Source organism: Pygoscelis adeliae, unplaced genomic scaffold (genome assembly GCF_000699105.1).
Source record: "Pygoscelis adeliae isolate BGI_AS28 unplaced genomic scaffold, ASM69910v1 Scaffold101, whole genome shotgun sequence".
NCBI lineage: Eukaryota > Metazoa > Chordata > Aves > Sphenisciformes > Spheniscidae > Pygoscelis > Pygoscelis adeliae.
In genome coordinates, this window is record NW_008824238.1 from 7,076,825 (window position 1) to 7,096,539 (window position 19,715).

The 19,715-nt window shown below is 39.5% G+C and overlaps 1 protein-coding gene across 1 annotated transcript in view; it reads left to right on the plus strand.

The window, feature by feature from the left end:
- Positions 1–19,715, plus strand: part of NCOA2 (nuclear receptor coactivator 2) — a 189,482-nt gene that overhangs the window by 150,359 nt on the left and 19,408 nt on the right. Inside the window, 7 exon segments of the mRNA XM_009335040.1 lie at positions 6,661–6,871; positions 9,972–10,181; positions 12,203–12,418; positions 13,062–13,191; positions 16,233–16,398; positions 18,348–18,626; positions 19,471–19,548. Of these exon segments, the coding sequence (XP_009333315.1) occupies positions 6,661–6,871; positions 9,972–10,181; positions 12,203–12,418; positions 13,062–13,191; positions 16,233–16,398; positions 18,348–18,626; positions 19,471–19,548 (1,290 nt within the window).

A 19,715-nucleotide genomic window follows, 5' to 3' on the forward strand; every position in this document is an offset into this window, starting at 1 on the left:
CTTCAGTGTCTGCAAGCATTGCCTCAAGCATTTGAAAATCAAGTCCCCAATATTACGAACTTTGTAAAGTGAATAGTCTATTCATTTTTTATTTTTAGGCTTCGTGTTTCTGAGGTCAGGGGAGGGATTTGAGGGGGTTGGAGTATGGACTATGGATGTATTGCCTTTTCTTAAAATTTGAAGGCGGAGGTTGTCTCCCACGAGAGAGGGAAGCGGAGGTACAGGAAAGTCCAGGAGTTGGGGCTGTTCAGAAACTCACGAAGCAGTGCGGGAGTCGTGATAAAGTGGTAAGGGCTGAAGTGCTGAGGCTTCCTCAGCGCCGAGTAAGGGGAAGCCAGGCCTGCAGCTGTGATGGAAGGCTGCTGGATAATGACAGAAGGGCTTTTGTTGCTCCCATTGGTTGTAAATAGAGTTTTAAAACCTACTTAAAATGCAGTGAAACCTGGAACTGAATAAACAGGAGAAGTCCAATGTGGAGTAGGAGAGGAAATGGTGGGGAATGTAAAATAATGTAAGCATTTATGTAGCTGAAGGCCAGGCCTTTAAACAAATAACCACTTTACCCCAATTATAAAATCACTAAAAATATTTAGTATCAAAAACTCTTCAGCTTTGGAAGATGGTCTCCCACAGGAAGTGCTCATTGCCTAAATTTAGATCAAAGCTGGAACTATTTAGTACAAGACTAGAACACAGATTCTTGTGCTAAATTCTTCCATCCTCCTGCATCCTTCCCCCCCCTTCTTCCTCCCATATGTAAAAATTAGCCGTGTGCTTGTGTTACCTATTTTGCAGTTTATTTAAAACTTCTTCTCCCTGAGGAATGTTGTATTTTTAAGTAATTAGTCACTGGAGTGTGCAGTTTCTCTGGAAACTTCAGCGGAGCGGCAGTGGGATGGCCTCTGCAAGGGGGATCGGGGTGTTGGGAGGCAGCAGAGCCATTACGTTTTCTCCTTTTACTTTTGGTGTGACTTTCTGAGCAGGAAATGCTTTGAAGTGCACCACTGTACTAAAAATAGCAGTCTTCTAGGTAGTGTGTTTAAACATACACTTCTGCAGAGAGCAGCAACTGACAGGAAGCCTTTCTCAAATGGCAGAGAATATTTCCAGTGCCGCCGTACCTTTTTCCCTTCCTTGGTGGGATGATGGTTATCAAGCTCTATTAGGCTGATTGCTATTCCAGTTAAGGCAGCTGTGGGGGAGAGGATGAAAGAGAGACCTGCTGGGGGGGGAGGCTCAGCGGAGCTTTTCCTACAGCACCAGCAGTAGCAGGACTGTTGCTATCAAGCGCCACGAGTGCTCGTATCGTTCTCGACTATTAAAAAGGGAAGGCAGTGGAAACATGAGTCCTGATTTGCTACAGATTTGTTTTATAGGGCATCCCTCAGCAGTAAGCCTACGTTTCCCTGCCGGTCCACCAGCTACCGTGGAGCTGCCCTGGTGGGACTTCATCCCGCACCCTCCTTTCCCTGTGTTCCACTGCTCGTGCGGTCTCTCAAAAAAACCCTCATTGTGCTTCTGGCTGCAGCCAGCACACACTGCTGCTGGTTGGGAGCAGCCCATGTAGTGGTCAGCAGATGGTCAAATCTGACAAGGACTGGCTAACAGCTCGGGAGAAGGAGCGTGAAAGTGTAGGGGGACATCAGAGAAATGTCACACACTGAACAATGTCAGGTATTGCCTTGATAAAGCAACATTTTGTTTAGCCATATTGTTTTGCACTGCAAAACTCTTCTGTAAAATTGGGTGTGGATTATTATATTCATATTACAGCTGAAGAAACTAAGATGTAGAAATTTAAACTGGTTTATTCTCTGAGAAAGCACTTAGCGTAGTGCAGAGTAAAAGCCTTATCTCAATAAGTGTACTCTCCTCTTTTTTAGGCAGCAGACAATATAGACAGCCTGTTTATCTGACGGGGACTTTGCAATGCCACAGTCTCCACCAGTGCTTTTCCAGAAATCATCTTAAGCATGTACCTCTTTGTCCTAAAACTCAGAAACTGGTGTTCCTCACACACTTTGTCAACTCTGCTGTCCTCTTGCTTTATGTGGAATCCAGTATCTTCCCAATACTAAAATACATTTTTTATACATGCCCCTCATCTTCCAAAAACCTATTTCTTGATGTCCAGAATCCATTAAATTCATGAAGGACATTGGTTTCTTCTCGAAATTCTATCAAAACCTTAGAATGGGGATTCCATTTCCTAAACGTCTTTCAACTAGAGTTCTGTTTCCAGAAGTCAGTAGTAGATCAGCCTGGTACCATAATGGGATTTCTAGCCAATTGTTTGTTTAATGCAGTTACAACGGGAAAGAGACTATATTGATTCCACTTCTGATTTACTTTTTCCTTCTTTTTATAATCCTTCAATTTATGGACAGTTTGGAGCAGGGGTTTGGTTTTGTTTACCTTTTATGGTCAAATGCTAATGAGCTAACTTGGCTTGTATATAAGGCAGATATAGTTTCAATTTGTGTCCCCACCAAAAGACATCCTGTTGTATGGAAAAAGGCCCAGATGCCTCTGTCATACGTCTTCCTAAAGGCAATGTATACATGTATGAAGTTTGGAGTACAGGGTCTCAGTGCAAGCCATGGGCATTGCCCATGGTGGAAAAGAGATCTCTAGAGAGTTTAGGATCTTACCCAGTCCTTTACAATCCATGGAAGCTAGACTTTGACATAGAAACTTTTGTAGGCTGAACTTCATGTTGAGGTGTAACTGCCTTTCAGTAAGCAATTAACACTTTAATCTACCTTTCTCTACATGATGGTGATAAGTACTTTGAAAGTAGGTACTTTTTCAAATGCAGAAATATTTCTAAGTGCAATTTGTCTTATGTTTTCTGGCACTTAGTGTCCCAGTTCTATGGAGATTGTTGTAATTGCATTGCTTAGAGATAGTGAAAATATGTGCATGAGAACTTTCTTGTGATGCTTAGCACTTTATCGGCCATATTTTTTTTTTAATTCATGACAAATAATTGTTTTACAGGGAGGTTAGGGTGTGCCTTCTATTTACATAAAGTTCAATTTAGACCATTAACAAAATAAATATAGAATATGAATAAAAGAAAAATCCCATTAAATTAACCAAATAAATATTTTAATGCTAGTTTCTGCATATATGGTGCCATTTGAGGGTGAATCTGGAAAGACTTAGGCTAACATCATAGCTCAGTGCTAATTCTAAATCTGTTTTGGAGGTTTTGCAGCGGTTGAGAACCCTCATCAAAAAATAAAGATAAAATATTTGATATTGATTATGTTAAGCAAAAAAAAGGAAGGTTATGCATTTGTGTTGTTATAATACATCTGTTGCATTTGGCCTTTCTTTGCCACTTCCTGAGAGGAATTAAAGGCATCTTTAAAAGCAGTTTTCTGACACATTTGGATCAATATATGTTCTTCTCTGTCTGTGTTTTGGGTTTGGTTATTTTTTTTACATCTGATGTTTAAACAAAGAGTTGCAGTAGCCAGAACGTTAAAAAAATTTTTAAAAAGATGCAAAGTCCTGCACAAAACCAAACAAAAAACCCCCTGCAACATATAAAACTTCCCTTCACTGTTGTCTCAAATATGTTTAATGAAGGCCATATGTCTTAATTCCCCCAAAGAGTACTGAATCATCCTTCTATAATTTATGATACTCTACATCAGTCTCCTCTACTGGCTCTTGCAGTCGTCTTGTACCAGATTTCCCAGGGCTTAAAATGTGGCTCCTATAAACATTGCTCACGACTGTCTCTCGGAGCGCCTTTTGAATCTGCTTATCACCTGTCCGCACAATGATTTAGGCTTCCTATAATCACATTTGATTCCTCCTGGCTCTGCCTTTTCTGTTGGTGTGCTGTGTCCACCCATCTGCCTGTAAGTGCCTGGAAGGCAGCGAGTCAGCAGGGGGATTTGTCAAGAGCAGGTAGTGTCGGACCAACCTGTTTTCCTTCTGCAAGAGGATAGTGGGCTTTTTGGCATAAGAAAAGCAGCGTATGCCATGTGTCTTGGTTTGAGTAAGGCTCTTTGGCACTCTTACGCATGGCATTCTTGTAAGCAGATTAGAGATGCATGGTCAAGACGAAACTGCTGTGAGTGGGTAGGAAGCTGTTTGGAAATCCTTACACACAAAGCAGTTATTTAAGGATTCACTATCAAAATGGAGGTGCTGCAGGAGCTCGTGCAGCATCTAGAGCTGCTCAGTGTTTTAGTTAACCTAAATGACCCAGTGAGAGAATAGAGCGTATGCTTGGTAAAGCTGTGTGCGACACTTGAATGTCTGCAAATACACTGGAGGACAGAATTCAAATTCAGCTGCAACCAGGAGATATGGAAGAAAAATCTTAGGAGAACATTCAGGATGAACAAGTGCTATTTATTACAATTAGTCAAGAATAATATCACAGATTTTTTTTTTTTTAAAGGAGGGGACAACTGGATAGATAGGGCTTTTTCAGAGCTGTGTTCTGTTTCAGTGAGCACAAAATGAGTGAGAGTCGGTAATGTTATGTAATTAAAAAAATCACAGGCTTTTCTGGAATATGCCATCAGAGCGTACTATGTGTAGAGTAAATTTTCTGCTTTACTCAGCAGTTGTAAGGTTTCATCTTAAGTCTTGTTCTGGACACGGCACTTCAGCAAAAGTGTGGATCAACTGAAGACAGTCCACAGGAGCAACAAGAGTAATGAGAGGTCTAGAGAACAGGTTATATGCTGAAGAAAGTTCAACAAGTTGAGATTGCTTATTAACTTGAGCTTAACACCCAAAAAGGCACATGTTTTCAAATACAGAAAAGGTTAGAAAAAGAAAGGGGAACACAATTTGTTCTCCAGATTCAAAATACAACAGGAAGGAAGGGCCTAACTTTCTGTGAGGGAGACTTTGCATTGACACTGACGAAAAAACCTCTAATAGTAAGGATGGCAGTGCTAAAACAAATTCCCTGGGGAAGCTGTGGATTTTCTGTTACTGGATGTCTTTAACAAGAAGCTATATGAACTTCTGTAGGGAATGGCATACACTGATTTTGCCTTGAGGCTTTAAATTTCTTCCAGTCCTCTGATTTTGTGATTTCCTACCATTTTGCCAATAACACCAGCGTCCAGATCACCCCACATGCTGCCTTTTAACGGAGTCAACTCCTTCCTCTTTTGCACCATATATTCCGATCTGTAAGACTAGGAGGTGATGTGGAAGGAGTAAAGAGTAATACCGTGTTTATCTGCAGTCAATCATCAAAAAAAGGTATATAGAGATATAACCTCGAGGTATCTTAGCTGCCTTCGAAAAATATAGCTGGGCTTCCGAGGAGCAGGTTAGCTGTGGCAACAGGAGTTTAGTACAGACTAATGTGCAGTGCTTCCTAGCTAGGTTGTGAGAGCCTCAGTAGGTAGTTTAAAGCCATCTCAGGTATTTCTACATTATCCTGTGATCTGTGGCATAAGCTTGCTCTCAGTAAGTAACGTGTTCACGATGTGGTGGTAGGACAAGAAAAAAAAAAGAACAGGAAGAATTGTATTTCAGTTGTGTGCATGTTTGTCATGTTATTTCTCGGTTCCCCATCCTTCACGGCTGGCTGCTCACTCTCTGCCTCTCTTCCGTCATTGCACATTTCCTAATGAAGGTGCTGATTTTGAGTAGGTTTTTGTTATAAATAATGTCATGAAAAGTTTCCTGTGCAACTTGGTGGTAACTGAGACTGGACTGCCAGCTGGTAATTATTACCCAAAAGAGTTTTATCCTATTTAAAGGTTTAGGAGTGGAGAATATACTTGTAATAATTTCCAAATTTCAGTCAGAAAAAGATTTTAATTCTGAGGGTTTATAGACAGACCAAAAAAAAAAGACTGGTGAAAATCAACGTTTTTAAGAAAAACATGCAGGTCAGTATTTATGGTAATACAGAATGAACTTAATTTTTTTCCCATCTTTATTTCATGGTAAGTTTCTACTGAATTGCATGTAACTAGATTTCTCTTTTTTTTCTTACTGTAGAGAAGTTATTTTCACGGATTTGGGAAGTTGTGAGCAAAATAAATTCCTAAATCTAGTAACTAGTTGACAGATTTTAATTTGTAGAACTTCATTGAAATGTGTATTTCTTGCCAGTTAACTTATATAGAGTTATTCAGTGTTAAGGTTTTGAATGTCACAAAGAAAATGCGTATGGGGAATTGTTTTAGCCATGAAGCAACTTTTCCATCGTATGCTTTTAATCAAGTCATAAAGAGACTAGAAATATGACTGGGCTGAAAGGAATATTGGTTATACCTACATAAACCCCCATCTTCATCACTGTTGGATCTCTTCCCCTGCCAAATTATCCCTGCTGTCTGCACCGGTCACAGAGTGCACAGGGAGAATCTCCGCTTTGCCCGAGGTGCAGATCATGTGGCTGTTTGTACGTCCCGATGCCAGGGTTTTGAAGGGGTGCCAGTGCCACACCGGGCTCCCCAAATGCAAGGCAGAGGAGCCCTGGGAAGCCTGCACCGTCCCTTTTCGACAGCTTTGTGAGCTTCCTCCACATTGGGCTTCTTGCAGGAAGTGTCCGAAGCCGGTGCAGGCGTAACAGTAACGCGGGCTGCCTGGCTCTGCGCGAGCAGGATGCCGACAGCAGGTGAGCAGCGACGTGCACTGTGGTTTGTGTTTTTTTTATTGCAGCCAGGCAGTGAGTTGGATAACTTGGAGGAGATTCTGGATGACCTGCAGAACAGCCAGTTACCGCAGCTTTTCCCAGATAGCCGCCCAGGCGCGCCAGCAGGCTCAGTCGACAAGCAAGCCATCATCAATGACCTCATGCAGCTCACCAGTGACAGCAGCCCTGGCGCGGCTGTGGCCACCCAGAAACCAGCAATGAGGATTTCACAGAGCAGTGAGTCCGCCTTCCGTGCGCGTGTAGGCAAGGCTTGCAAACCCCCAAAGCGGCAGTCATGGTGCCCCTGGGTCGGCCGGGGAGGAACCGGGCAGCTCCTTGTCCTGGTCCGGTCTTGCGTGATGACATAGCGCCATCTGCAGTCGTCCCATTTCAAAAGACACATGGAGGTTACGTCTAACTCACTCAGCACCCTGGAAGTCCGTGCCCTCTGGGGAGTTTTAAGGGGTTCCCTCAAAATAAATGAAACGTCCCCTGCTGTGGTTACAGGTGATGCTGCTGGTGCAGGGGCTTTGGCATGGAGAGCGCGTGCATTTTGTTCTGATGCAGATCGCTCCTTTCCAGCAACTCTTTGAGTAGAAGGGACGAGAGAGGCTTTTCTAAGCATGAAGGAGAGTCTTCTAAAACCACAAGATTAATAGAAAGACGTATGATTAAGAGGAATGCCCAAGTTTAATTTGAAATTGTGGCTTTTAATTGAGTCACTTCCAGCTGACAGTGTTCCTTAACTTTATTAATTAACTTACAAATCAGTGTTGAAATGTTGGTCTACCACCATAGAATAATGGAAAGGGAGCAAGACAGGAGTCTTATCAGCTACGAATGTTGAAGAAAATAAAAAGCCACTGCTTCGTTTTTTTCTCCTGTTGGCTAGGATGGCAGCATCTATTTACTTCCTTAAATGCACACTGGTGGTTTTTTTATAAAACATAGGGCTTAGATAATATTTTTAGCCATTCTGATGATACTAAAATAACACTGTGCCACTTTCAAATGAACTCAAATTATTACTTGGAAATGTTTAAGTAAATATTAATATTACTATTAGTAATAAATACTAATGTTTAAATTAATATTAAAACCACTACAGATCCTTAAATTATCATTTGTTATCAATGTTGCTCAGAGAAAGACGCTTGGATTTAATGTACTCGTTTTCGTAAGTATGGGGGTACCAACAGCAGCAGCACATGAGTCAGAAGGAAATCTCTGTGCATCTGAAATAGTATATTCTTTCTGAAGCAAGGTCTGCTGGTTCCTTCCACTGTAGCCTTTTGGCTTTCCAGAGTTAACCTGGCTTTGAATCTGCTTTCAAAGCTACCGGTGATATAGTAACAGTATGATTGTAAATGAGAGTGTCTTGGTGGTTAGCAGCAGTTCTGTAAAAGCAGCATCCTGTTTCCCATGTAAATTAAAACCCTAAAACTTTTTCCCCCAGCTCAGTCTTGTGTCTGTGCCTGATTCCCCTAGGGAACTTCTGCCTTGCTTTCAGTAGAAGAGCATACAGAAAACAGGTTCACAGAAAGAGTGAGTGGCTGCTCATATGCTCACAGAAAGGCAATGTAGAATGAATGTCAAATCCTATACAATTCCAAAAGAGGTTTGGGATTTTTAATTTTTTTTTTCTGAAGAAATAACCAGCCTTCATTTTACAGGTTTACATGAAAATACTTAAAATATTTTTGTCTTTAAAAAAAAAAAGTCTTGAAACCTGCTAGATTTGCCAAATTGCTGGAGTTTGTTGTGTGGGGGACAGTCCCACCCTGACCAAGAACAGAATATGTGATCTCAGCACCATCACATCTCATTAACTATGTTATTTGTGCTGCATTTCCAGCTTTCCTTTTTGTAGGATCAGTGGGTGCTGCAAAGCTACTCATAACTTACTCATCTATGTGATTTTTCAAATTTCTGGGGCAAACTGTTCTGAAACTGTCACTGAAGTTTGGTTTTGGTTCAATCCTTAGACTTTATGATGCCCCTAAGCTTGGGAATGTCATTTTTGTCTCATAAGTAAGTTTTGTTTGCTTGTTTGAACAGACAGTCAAGACAAAATTTTTGATCTCGTGGTTAGGAATTAGGTGTATGTGATGTGATATATTTCCTATACACACATATAAGCAAATCCACCTGGCAGAGAACTGTATTAAAAAAAGAAAGAAATACAATGAGTTCCTGCAGTCTGGTTTTATAAAGTAAGAAGAAAAGTCAGAGACCTTTGTAATAAGATGTTTCTGTACTTTTTAACAAGCTTAATAAACCTCATCTAAGTTCTCAAATTCAAAAGTATCACTACTTTGATCTAAAATAAGAAAGAAGTTCTTTAACTTCTTTGTAATGTGGTGAATATAAAAATGCAGAAGTCGCTTTAAGGATGCCGTAATATCAGAGGCTCTCCTAGGGGAAGCTATCAGGAAGTATTGCAAATAATAATTTCACAAAAATGGTTAATTTATTTGTATGTATTTTGTTGGTATGATTGGAAATGGAATCATAGGCACAAGGTCAGTGTTCGATTCATGTTTGAGAAGTAGTTGTGCACATAGGGGATGCTTTCAGGCGTTGGAACATTGCCCAAACACCAGCTGACCCAGATGCTTGCTGGTCAAGGTCTGAAGCTCGCTTTTCTGAGACAGTCTGCAGTTTTCTTTGCAGAGGCTGATTTTAAGAGCACAAAACACCTCCACAGAAGAAAATAGTTATATAAAGGTGACAGTAACCATCAGGCATGGGTCTGTTTACCAGAATATTATGGTGTCACAGCTCTAATTCGGACTACTTACTTGTTGTTGCTGAATCATGGAAGTATTTATTTTTATTAATGACAAAAATGTAAAAAAAATTGAGGAGGGAGATGTAGAAATGGGACTACAGGGTCCAATATTGGCTCAATCTGTCCTTAATTTTGGTAACTTCTTCAGGGGCACAGCTTATGCTGGAAAACTTTCAAAACTGAGATAATCCTTAACAATCTGCCTCAGGATGACATCTGCATGCAATTACAGTCCTACTAGGTATAAGATGAATTGGCAGTAGTATGCACATCACATAGTGGTATATTTTGCTGTAGTGGCTCTTCTGTAAGTTAAGTTGCATCATTTAAAGTTTTAAAAATATAAGTCATATCTGTTTTAGTGTCAGAATGTTCCATTTTGAAATTTACATAAAAATGTCAAGAAGGGATGTTTCTCAGACAGATATGGAGTGGGTAAATTATGCAGCTTGAAGTGTGTTTGGGTTCTTTTTTTTTCTTTTTTTTTTTAACAAGTAAAGTTTCCATTCTTGTAACTTTGCTTTTTTCTTTGCTCCTCCTGTCTAGCTTTTAATAACCCACGAGCAGGGCAACTGGGCAGGTTATTACCAAACCAGAATTTACCACTTGACATCACACTGCAGAACCCAACAGGTGCAGGAACTTTCCCACCCATAAGAACGAGTAGCCCCTATTCAGTGATACCTCAGCCGGGACTGATGGGCAGGAATGAAGGGATGATAGGAAGTCAAGGAACTTTAGGCAACAGTAGCACAGGTAAGATGACTTTCCATGTTTTCTAAATACTCTTGAGTAACAGACTATAGCATGTATAACAATGTTGGGGTTATTACAAGTACAGGTTATTTCAAGTACTTTCCAAAAAGTCTGGAAAAAATCATGTTTCATGGGCTGTTATGTATTGGCATATTTATTTTGGACTTCTGTTTCTGCATATTTTTGGTCCTGCTCTTTAGGCACTGCTTTTCACCTACCTGAAAAGGTCTAGATGAACACATTGTATTAGCAGTTAGCGTCTGTTCACATCAACGTTCCAGATTTAGCTGAGGCTTAGATAGGTAAAGATCCGATCTTTCTGCCTCAAAAAAGCAAACAAATGAACCACTTCTCTGCAGAGGTAGTTCTTTCAAAACAAAATTGTGGGCAATACCGTTGCCCTTATGATGTGTATCTCTACAGACCTTGGTTTTGCCCTCAGTTATCCTTTATTTATTAGCCTTAGTTCTCATTTTAAATTAAAGAAATGCTAATGTGTTCATCATTTTCTGAAACATAAACTTTTTGGGAACCATCAGATGTTGCAGTGGTATTACCTCTTGTCGTGGATTATGCCTGATCTGTGGTGCATTGATTTCTTCATGTTGCCTTAATATTGTACAAAGATACCATAGGGGGTTTCACGAGACAAGTCTGGCTGATTGACTTATTTCAACTAGTACGTAGTCTGAGACTGTCCAAGTGTGCAACAACCAGTAAGAACTCTGAGTAAATAAATGGGTATTGTAAGTCCTTGCAGCTGGCTATATTCACTGTCAAAATTTTATATTTAGTTTGCATCAGTATTACAAAAGACATGCTGCCAGACACTGAAATATCCTATTTAAGCAGTTTAGAGGTCAACTTGTAGTCTTTCAAGTGTCCTGTTACTTTCATGTTCTGTATACATATTAGAGGATGTTACTCATCTTACGTATACAAGCTGGAGAGTATTATCTGTGTTCCTGCCGTTTGCTGTAGCACACCACATAATTCAGCTGATAGAATATGTACGCAAATAGAACAAACCTGAGGATGTAACACTGAAGCAAATTTTGTACAGCAGCTGAAACAATGACCCTCTTCAGACGGTTTTTCTCCTTGGTTATATATCACCAAATAACTGAACTGACAAGTAATAATTATTTGTGTGGCTTTTAGTATTTCTTTAAGGATGTTGCAAAATGCAATTGGAGAGACCAGCAGTCCAATCTGAAACCAGTGTTTTATCTGCTCTCTTGACTGTATAAAATTGAAATGTATAAATACTATGAATGCACGCCTTTGGGTTTTGGGGGTTTTTGTGTTGGGGTTTGGTTGGGTTTTTTTGACTACTGTCAGAGTGTAGTACTCTATATATTCCAAGTGTAAATAAACTGTATCAGTTGTTTACAGTAGATGTAGGAGGACTTCCCCTAAAATAACGGTAATGAACTTCAGCATCTATCGGAAAGTTCCTGTGAGTAATTTCCCTGCACCGTATATTGGTTTGAAATTATCTGGGTGAGCCTTGAAGCTAAGAAGGCTCTAGGTTCTGAACGAAAGGACTTGCCAAAAGATGTTTGCAGAATGCGAATTTAAATTTAATCCTTCTAATTTGTAAGCGTGTGTAGCGATAACATGTTGTTACTCAAGTCTTCATTCTCACTTAGCACTTGGAAAGTAAAGCACTGACACACACATCAGCAAACGTGATTCATTTCCTGAGGAAGGAAGTTAGGGCTATCCACACACCCTCGGCACCTGTTGCAGACTACATGTGGGAACACTTACTCTGAACAGCGTTTCGGAAATGATAAAAGGATCTTCCTCATGTAAAATGTATAATAGTCTCCAGTCCCTTGACTAAGCAGCGTAAGGCATCATTCTGTAGCTTTGCACATCTGGACGGGCAGTTGTGGTACAATGTGGTTTGAGTGAAACTACTGCATTTTCATTGCTAAAAATGTAGCTCATCAGGCAGTTGTAATGCTAAAGCTGAATCATGTGCCAGCACTTAAGTCTGTTTGGCTTTTGTGCAGGAATGATCGGTGGCAATGCCCCTCGGCCTGCCATGACGTCTGGAGATTGGGGAAGCCAGGCTCCTGCTGTGAGGGTGACCTGCGCGCCCACAGCTAGTGCCATGAACAGGCCGGTGCAAGCAGGCATGATCCGCAACCCCACGGCCAGTATCCCCTTGAGACCCAGCAACCAGCCTGGCCCAAGGCAGATGCTTCCATCTCAGGTCATGAATATGGGTAAGTCAAGGCGCGTGCGGAGTTGTGCTTTTTGGCATATGCTGAATTGTCAAAGATGAAGCAGAAAAAACAAAGAAAAAAAAAAGACTCACTTCAATTATAGTTTTGATGAAAACCATATTCGACAGTGAAAGTTTCCTGTGGAAGTGGGAAGGAAGGTGTGTAAAACACTAACTTTTAGCGCATATATTGATATGAACAATTCCTGCTACTCTGTAGCTCCACAGTGGTGTGGCCAAAGAAAGAGGATATGAAGTTGCTCTTGTTTATTAAAGACTGTGGGGTTTTTTTAAGAGGAAATGCTGGGAACATTATAATTGTTCTTGGTCACTTTTAAAGCAAGTACATTATTATGTTGACTCTATATGCTGTCTATTTTTTATGCTTATCTTACTAATTTTTTGCATCTGTGGTGTCATGTCTGCTGTTTTGTGGTTTTGAACCACTTTCGAGTTCTCATGTTATTTTCTCAAATTTTAAAAGCAATTTTAAACAAAAAATTCATGATGCTTTTAAGTGTAATGCTGCTGAAGTCTTAATGTTTTTGTTTGCTTTTACTGTAACATAGATAATTCAATGGAAAGAATTAACATGAAAGTAGATTCTTTTCACAAAAGTTACGTGGTTATTTTTCCTTGATTAGGGCCATCCGAACTGGAGATGAACATAGGAGGACCTCAGTATAGCCAACAGCAGGCGCCTCCGAATCAGACTGCACCATGGCCGGACAGCATCTTGCCTATAGATCAGGCAACTTTTGGTAGTCAGAACAGGTGAGTCTTACCGTCGCATCAAAACATGGAGAGATTTTACAGGCCCGTATTTTATACGCCTCATTGAAACAAAGCCCTACGTAAAATACTCACCAAATGTATATCAGTTTAATGCTTATAGTATTTTATACTCGTGCAATGTATACATGTTCCAGTACTACTTATAAATGCTCTCTTTGCCATTTAATGTGTTGGAAGAATTGGAAGTTCTGTATCACAGTGAATGCTGCCAGTGCGTTGCGTAGTAGCACCATTTTCACCTCTCGAGCATTATTATGGGCATGATTCTGTCTGGTTTTGCTGGTTTTATTGTTAACAATTATATTTAACACTAAATGTGGAAAAATGCCAGAGCCTTTGTAGTTATACAAAGTAGTTAGAACGTAGCTGTCTTCTCCTGCAACGGGGCAGCGTTTTAAGTAGTGCAGGACATCGTTAATTTCTGTTTTGTTTGGGGTTTTTTAATTGACCTAAATTCTGTAAAAGGTGAGGAAGGAAAGATGAAGTGAAACGGAGGCTGCCTCTTCCCTGAAGTTAGCTCTTTCTTGGGTATCCAGAACCACAGTTTGATCACAAGTTATTAACTCATATGTAATCTATTAACTTTGTTCATTATTAAGACTTTTAAATAATGCCGTAATTATGAAAAGCAATTTACACTTCTGTAAAAAAAGGCATGTCTTCCCCAAAAAAATTGCCGCTTAAATTACAGAAACTATATATATATATTTGGACTGTATAAGTGATACAAAATGGACAGATAAAGGAGAAATGTTGAAATATTTTGAATTGCATGAGTTGGGATATTTTTTCAGTAGTAAATGGGAGGAGTGCTGAAAAGAACATGAAGAGGAAGCAGTTGGAAAAAATTGTGTTTGAAGAAAGATTAATCTTCTGACTACATTCTCTTAATTTTCATTATGAAAGGATGTCCGAAAATATTATCTGTAAATTTAAGTGTGGCATTTTCTCTGTTACTTTTCTAACTTTTTCATTCCTTTCAAGATGTTTCCTGGTGCTAATTATCCCCCAGTTATGGTGTCCATATGCCAAAAGCACTATTTGCATAAATTAATTATTCACTTTAAAAATGGCACCGTAAAATAAAATACAGGGCCATATTTGGTCAGCAAGCCAGGCAGATAATTATTCCATTTTGTTACCTTTGCATTTCTCATAATTTCCTTGTAGCTGAAGATGGTGAAAAAAATTCCCATTGCGTTGCATCTGAAAGTAATCATATTTTGATCATTTACACCCAAACAGAGATGATGAATTGTTTGGTGCTGCCATTTCTTATTTTATTAATCCCTGGGATTTGTATTTTCATAATCTGATTGTCATCGTGAGTATTAAATTTGATAAAAGTTAAATCGTGAGTAAAAATAATTCTTTTAGAGAAAAATTAAACATTAGCATGGTGTTATATAAAAGAAATGGGGAAAAAACCAAAGTAATTTTCATTGTTTAACATACAGAATTTGATAAATGTTTTAAGCTTTTTCTTACCATATGTATTCATGCCCATTTACAATTTGAGGGAGGTTTTTCAACTAGCCCCATCAATTGTTTTTTCCAAATCATAGATCCCTTCTTATAAGCCATCTTTAAAGTTTGCAAGCAATTTGATTCAAATGATTTTTTTTCTCGCTCTTCCCTTTTACTGATTTATAATTCCATCTGAGAGAGTTATAGAAACTTCTCTATATATGAGATTGATTAATACTTTGTGATGTACATCATATATATCTTCATTTTTATTTTTTACAGTCCAGGATCTAATTAAAAAGAATATGTTTTTGTTAATTTTCCTGCTTGCCATCCTTTGGGTTTTTAGGTGTATAGCCTGACGATGCAGCTCTTTCCTTCTGCTTAGCTTTGACATAGAGATTAGACTTCCATGGCAACCATATATCTCATTATGGAAACTAAATACACAAACATGTTTCTTTGTTTTTCCAAACAGACATGTAAAAAGGGTTCATATATAGTGCTGTTTCCTGCCTCCATGTGTGACAGCTTTTGTTGTCTCTGAGTAATTATCTGGGATGAGATTTCTGCCACAATGTGCATATAGAAGCTGCCCTTGCTTGCAGAATGCTTTGCTCTTTATATTTTCTATTGTAGTCTTGTAGTATTGTGCGTGAAGTAGGGCTTGTGTGTGAACTACAAAACAAAAATGTCATTTGGCTGCAGATAAGGTGTTATTTCAGATTTAGTTTGTTTCTCAGTAAGTTTTGTCCTTTGGGTTTGGAATAAACCTTTATTCTGCCTTTGTAACTGTGAGTGTGCTTTGCATACAAATTCAGGGGTGAGGTAAGCAGGATTTATAGAGCCAGCACACTCTGCCTGACAGTATCCAAATTCTTGCTGACACGCCTTGGAGGCACATAACCAAGTGCATAAACTGGTACCCAAGTGTGCAATTCCATAAGATGGGTTGAGCTGATGCAGTGTTTAGCTGCAGACAAAAAGGGGAATGTCCTTTTCTCCCTGCTCCCTCATGCTTCTGGACAGCTCTTCCAGATGTTTGGTTTGTGCGAGCTCAGACAATCCTCGGACCCTTCTGTGACCTCTTCGGCTTGCTTAGTCTGATAGAAAACCAGTTAGGAAGAGTGTCTATGGAAATGAGTTCTTCTACTTGTGAACAGTATACTTAATCTAACGTCTAAAATTCAAAGTTACAATTAGTTTAAAAAAAAATTATTTAACCTTCTGTGTTCAGTGACTACATTCTATACCGACTTCTCTGTTCCTCTGTTGACCCTGTAATATGAAATCAGCACTCAGGCTTACCTTTGGCGTGCTTGCTTACTTGTCGGATACACCGTGCTTGTAGGGTCTTGACAGGCATTAATCACACTATTTAGTTATTTCTTTGGGTAGCATAACTTCCATCCAGAATAGTTTTCTAAACAAAATTGGCAGGGATTACAATAATTTCTGTCTCCACTTGTTAGTTCAATTTGAGTACTAATCCTCTGATATTATTTCTTGTTTTTCAGCAGCTGTTTACCAACACTGTGTTCATGTTTTCACAGGCAACCGTTTGGCAGCTCACCAGATGATCTCTTGTGTAATCATCCTTCATCAGAGTCACCAAGTGATGAGGGTGCTCTCCTGGATCAGCTTTACATGGCATTAAGGAATTTTGATGGTTTAGAAGAAATCGACAGGGCTCTAGGAATACCAGAACTAGTTAGCCAGGTATACTGGACATTGCGTTGCATGTTTTAGGTATTGCATTTAAAGGATATGTTGTCAAGGTGGAGGTAAAATGTGCGTTGAAGAAGGGAATTATAAAACACTTCTTGCAAGCTAGGGTGGGGTTACTTATTTTGGTGGGAGTCCATCTAACAGCTCAGTGTCACCTGAAAAGCTTCCTTCAGCCCCAGGTTTAGTGTTCCTTCCTCTTCCCTGCCACCCTCACCTAGCTCTCCTTCTTCTGACCTGTGCTGAGCCACTTATGCAACTAACCTGAACGAAACCAAAAAAATTAACAGGCTTCTGCTTATCTGGTGGTCAGAGGAACAACTGTACGGGAGAAAGGTAAGATCGCGGCCAGCAACAGGGTATAGGAAAGAAGAAAAAAATAATATGAAGACCTAGGAGCAGAGGAGCAAGATCAAGACCTTTGTGTGATGGGGGCAACAAGCTTTTGGATGAGCAAATCTGTAATGTGTAATTTCACCCGTAGTTTTTCCCTTAATTGATTAATGTGTGTTAAGGGACGAGTTTCACCTGAAGCAGCTGATTTCATTCCAAGCACTTAAAACTGTAAATTTTTTTAAAATTACAAACATGCTTCCTAAACTTTGCAGCATGAATCTGTTCTATTCTTTTTCATCTGTTTTTCTCCCCACAGTTATTTTTTTATTAGCTTCCAGTTGGTTCTTGTCCATTTCAGTCTCATATGGTGCAAAAAAGTGTGGTAAAAAAAAAATAATTGGACGGGAAAAGTTAGCGCTTGATGTTTCTGGCATCAAAATTGTATTTCCAGAAACAGCTGTACGTGTCTCTATAATGATTTAATATTCTCAGACAAGCCTAGAATACCTATTTAATTTCCCAGCACTCATCAGCATCCTGAGCATAACTTCTGAACTAGCTCTGCATTTTAGATATGAAATAGGACCAATGAAATCCTGCTTTGGACATGAGAAAACTATCTTCAAGCCCATTTGGTACAACACAGAACTCAGTGAGGTGTTAAGCTGGAGATACAATTTATTGGTGAACTTCAATTTTGCACTGTCAAACTTTCATGCAATATGACATAGCTTTTAGAATACCACCACCAAAAAAATATGAATAATGTTTTATTTCAAACTAAGTGGTAAATATTAATTTTATTTAATATCCTGGTGGAAACAGTTAAAGAATTTTGCAGATAAGAGAACTCTTGCATTTTAGAACATGTTTTTAAAATATCCATCAAATATTTTATAGGAGCTTAAAGTCTTTCTTTCATGAGGGCACTGAAATTTAAATTAACTTGATTTCCAAGGTCAGTGTGGAATAAGCTATAAAATTATTCTGGCTAGAGCAAATATTAGGGGACTATCTAGAATGGAGTTTAGAATTGTGTTAGCTTTTTTATGCTAATGGATAATCAGTTTGTGCAAAAGTGTCCTGAAAGAATTAGGCACTCTGTTCACATTAGCTTCTGTAATAGTTTCAGGCATCTTTATTTGAAGTCATTATTTTCTTTAAAGATACTGATAAAAATCTACTTTCTTATCCTTATTCGTTTGTAACGTGTTTGAATTTATCTCGGATTCAATGGCAAAAATATGCCGGCATCACTTAATTTACAGATTTTCATAGAGCATTTGCCATTTCAGGTTTTTATTCATTAGCAGAATGATACAATGGCTATGTTAAGAACGTGACAAAGGTTGTGGGTCTTTGTTTTAAAAAAAAAGGAAAGGAAAAGAGGGGAGGAATTTGTCTCCATGAATCTCTTTTGACACTCAAAAATACAATTCTCTTTATTTTTAAGATATATATTTAGGTAAAGAAAATTAATGTAACTTTCCGTTTAAAAACATTCACAGCCTAGAAGGTTGGTTTTGCAGGGTGGCTGTATTAGTCTCGTATAAACCTGTGAAAAGCCGTGTCCCGCCGACTCTTTCTGTGTTCATGTATTTCTGCAGAGCCAAGCTGTCGATGCAGAGACCTTCCCCAGCCAGGAGTCGAGCATCCTGATGGAGCAGAAGGCTCCGGTGTTCTCCCAGCAGTACGCGGCGCAGGCTCAGATGGCACAGGGCAGCTACGCGCCCATGCAGGACCCGAGCTTCCACCCCATGGGGCAGCGCCCGGGGTACGCAGCCCTGCGCATGCAGCCCCGGCCCGGCCTCCGGCCCGCCGGCATCGTGCAGAACCAGCCAAACCAGCTGCGGCTCCAGCTGCAGCACAGGCTCCAGGCACAGCAGGTACAACATCCCCTTCCGTGCCCGGTTTCACGCTGGTGCAGGCGCCTCTCCTAGGCGGGGCCTACTGACTGTCAGCTTGCTCTGAATAGACCGGGTCTTAAGTGTGTACCCTCTTTTATTATAGCCTAATTCCACTTTTAAACTAAAAACACTAGCCATAATAGGCTTGCCGAGACAGAACGTTGTGCATTCTCTTTTTTGATCTTTTTTTGCATCTTTCCGTTATGCTTTCTATAATATGTGCAAGAATGTGCCTAGTATTTAAGCCTAGGTCTCACTAATTCTTTGAGCAAGGCTACAGTGGTGCTTTTTGTTATATAAGTCTTTTTCTGTTTGTTATATCTTGACTCTTCCAGCAATCTAAATGCTCCTTCTTTTTCCTTGGCCTTGGTTTACTTTTCAGGATCATCTTAAGTTGTTGTTTCTTGTTCATTTTTAAATATATAGGTTCGTAGTACTATAAATAAGATTAATGTTTTTCTAGTGGAGGAGGAAAGATCATTTCTGCCTTTAAACGTCAGGATAGGGTCTAATTCAGAGTAAACCTCAACAATCCGGTCCCAAACTCAAAAAGGACAGGAACTGTAAAGGCAGCATGTTTGGTAAACAGCTTAATGCCTGTGTTGTTATTTGTATGGTGCATTATCTCCTTAGGAAACAGGATTCTGTGAATGATAATAGGACTTGAGCAGGAAAACTAGTCCCTGCTTGAATATGTAAAACTAGGTCCTCAAACCAACTGATCAGGAAGTAGGTGTATATACCTCTGTATGTAAAATTTCTGTTTTCTTGTTTTTCTTCTAAAAACTTTTGGGTTTTGGTGTTGTGGTTGTTTTTTCTTTAGAATCGGCAGCCACTGATAAATCAGATCAGCAGTGTCTCCAATATGAATCTGTCTTTGAGACCTGGAGTGCCAACACAGGTGAGAGAAATAGTACTTTAAAAAAAACCAACCCACTTTGTTTTCTTCTTTCTCCCCCCAGTTAAATACAGTAGTAATGCTATGTGGTAAATACATACAATAAATTCTAAAGCTTGAATACAAATAATGCAGTCTGTATGGTAAGAAGTATTTTACTATTTTATTTC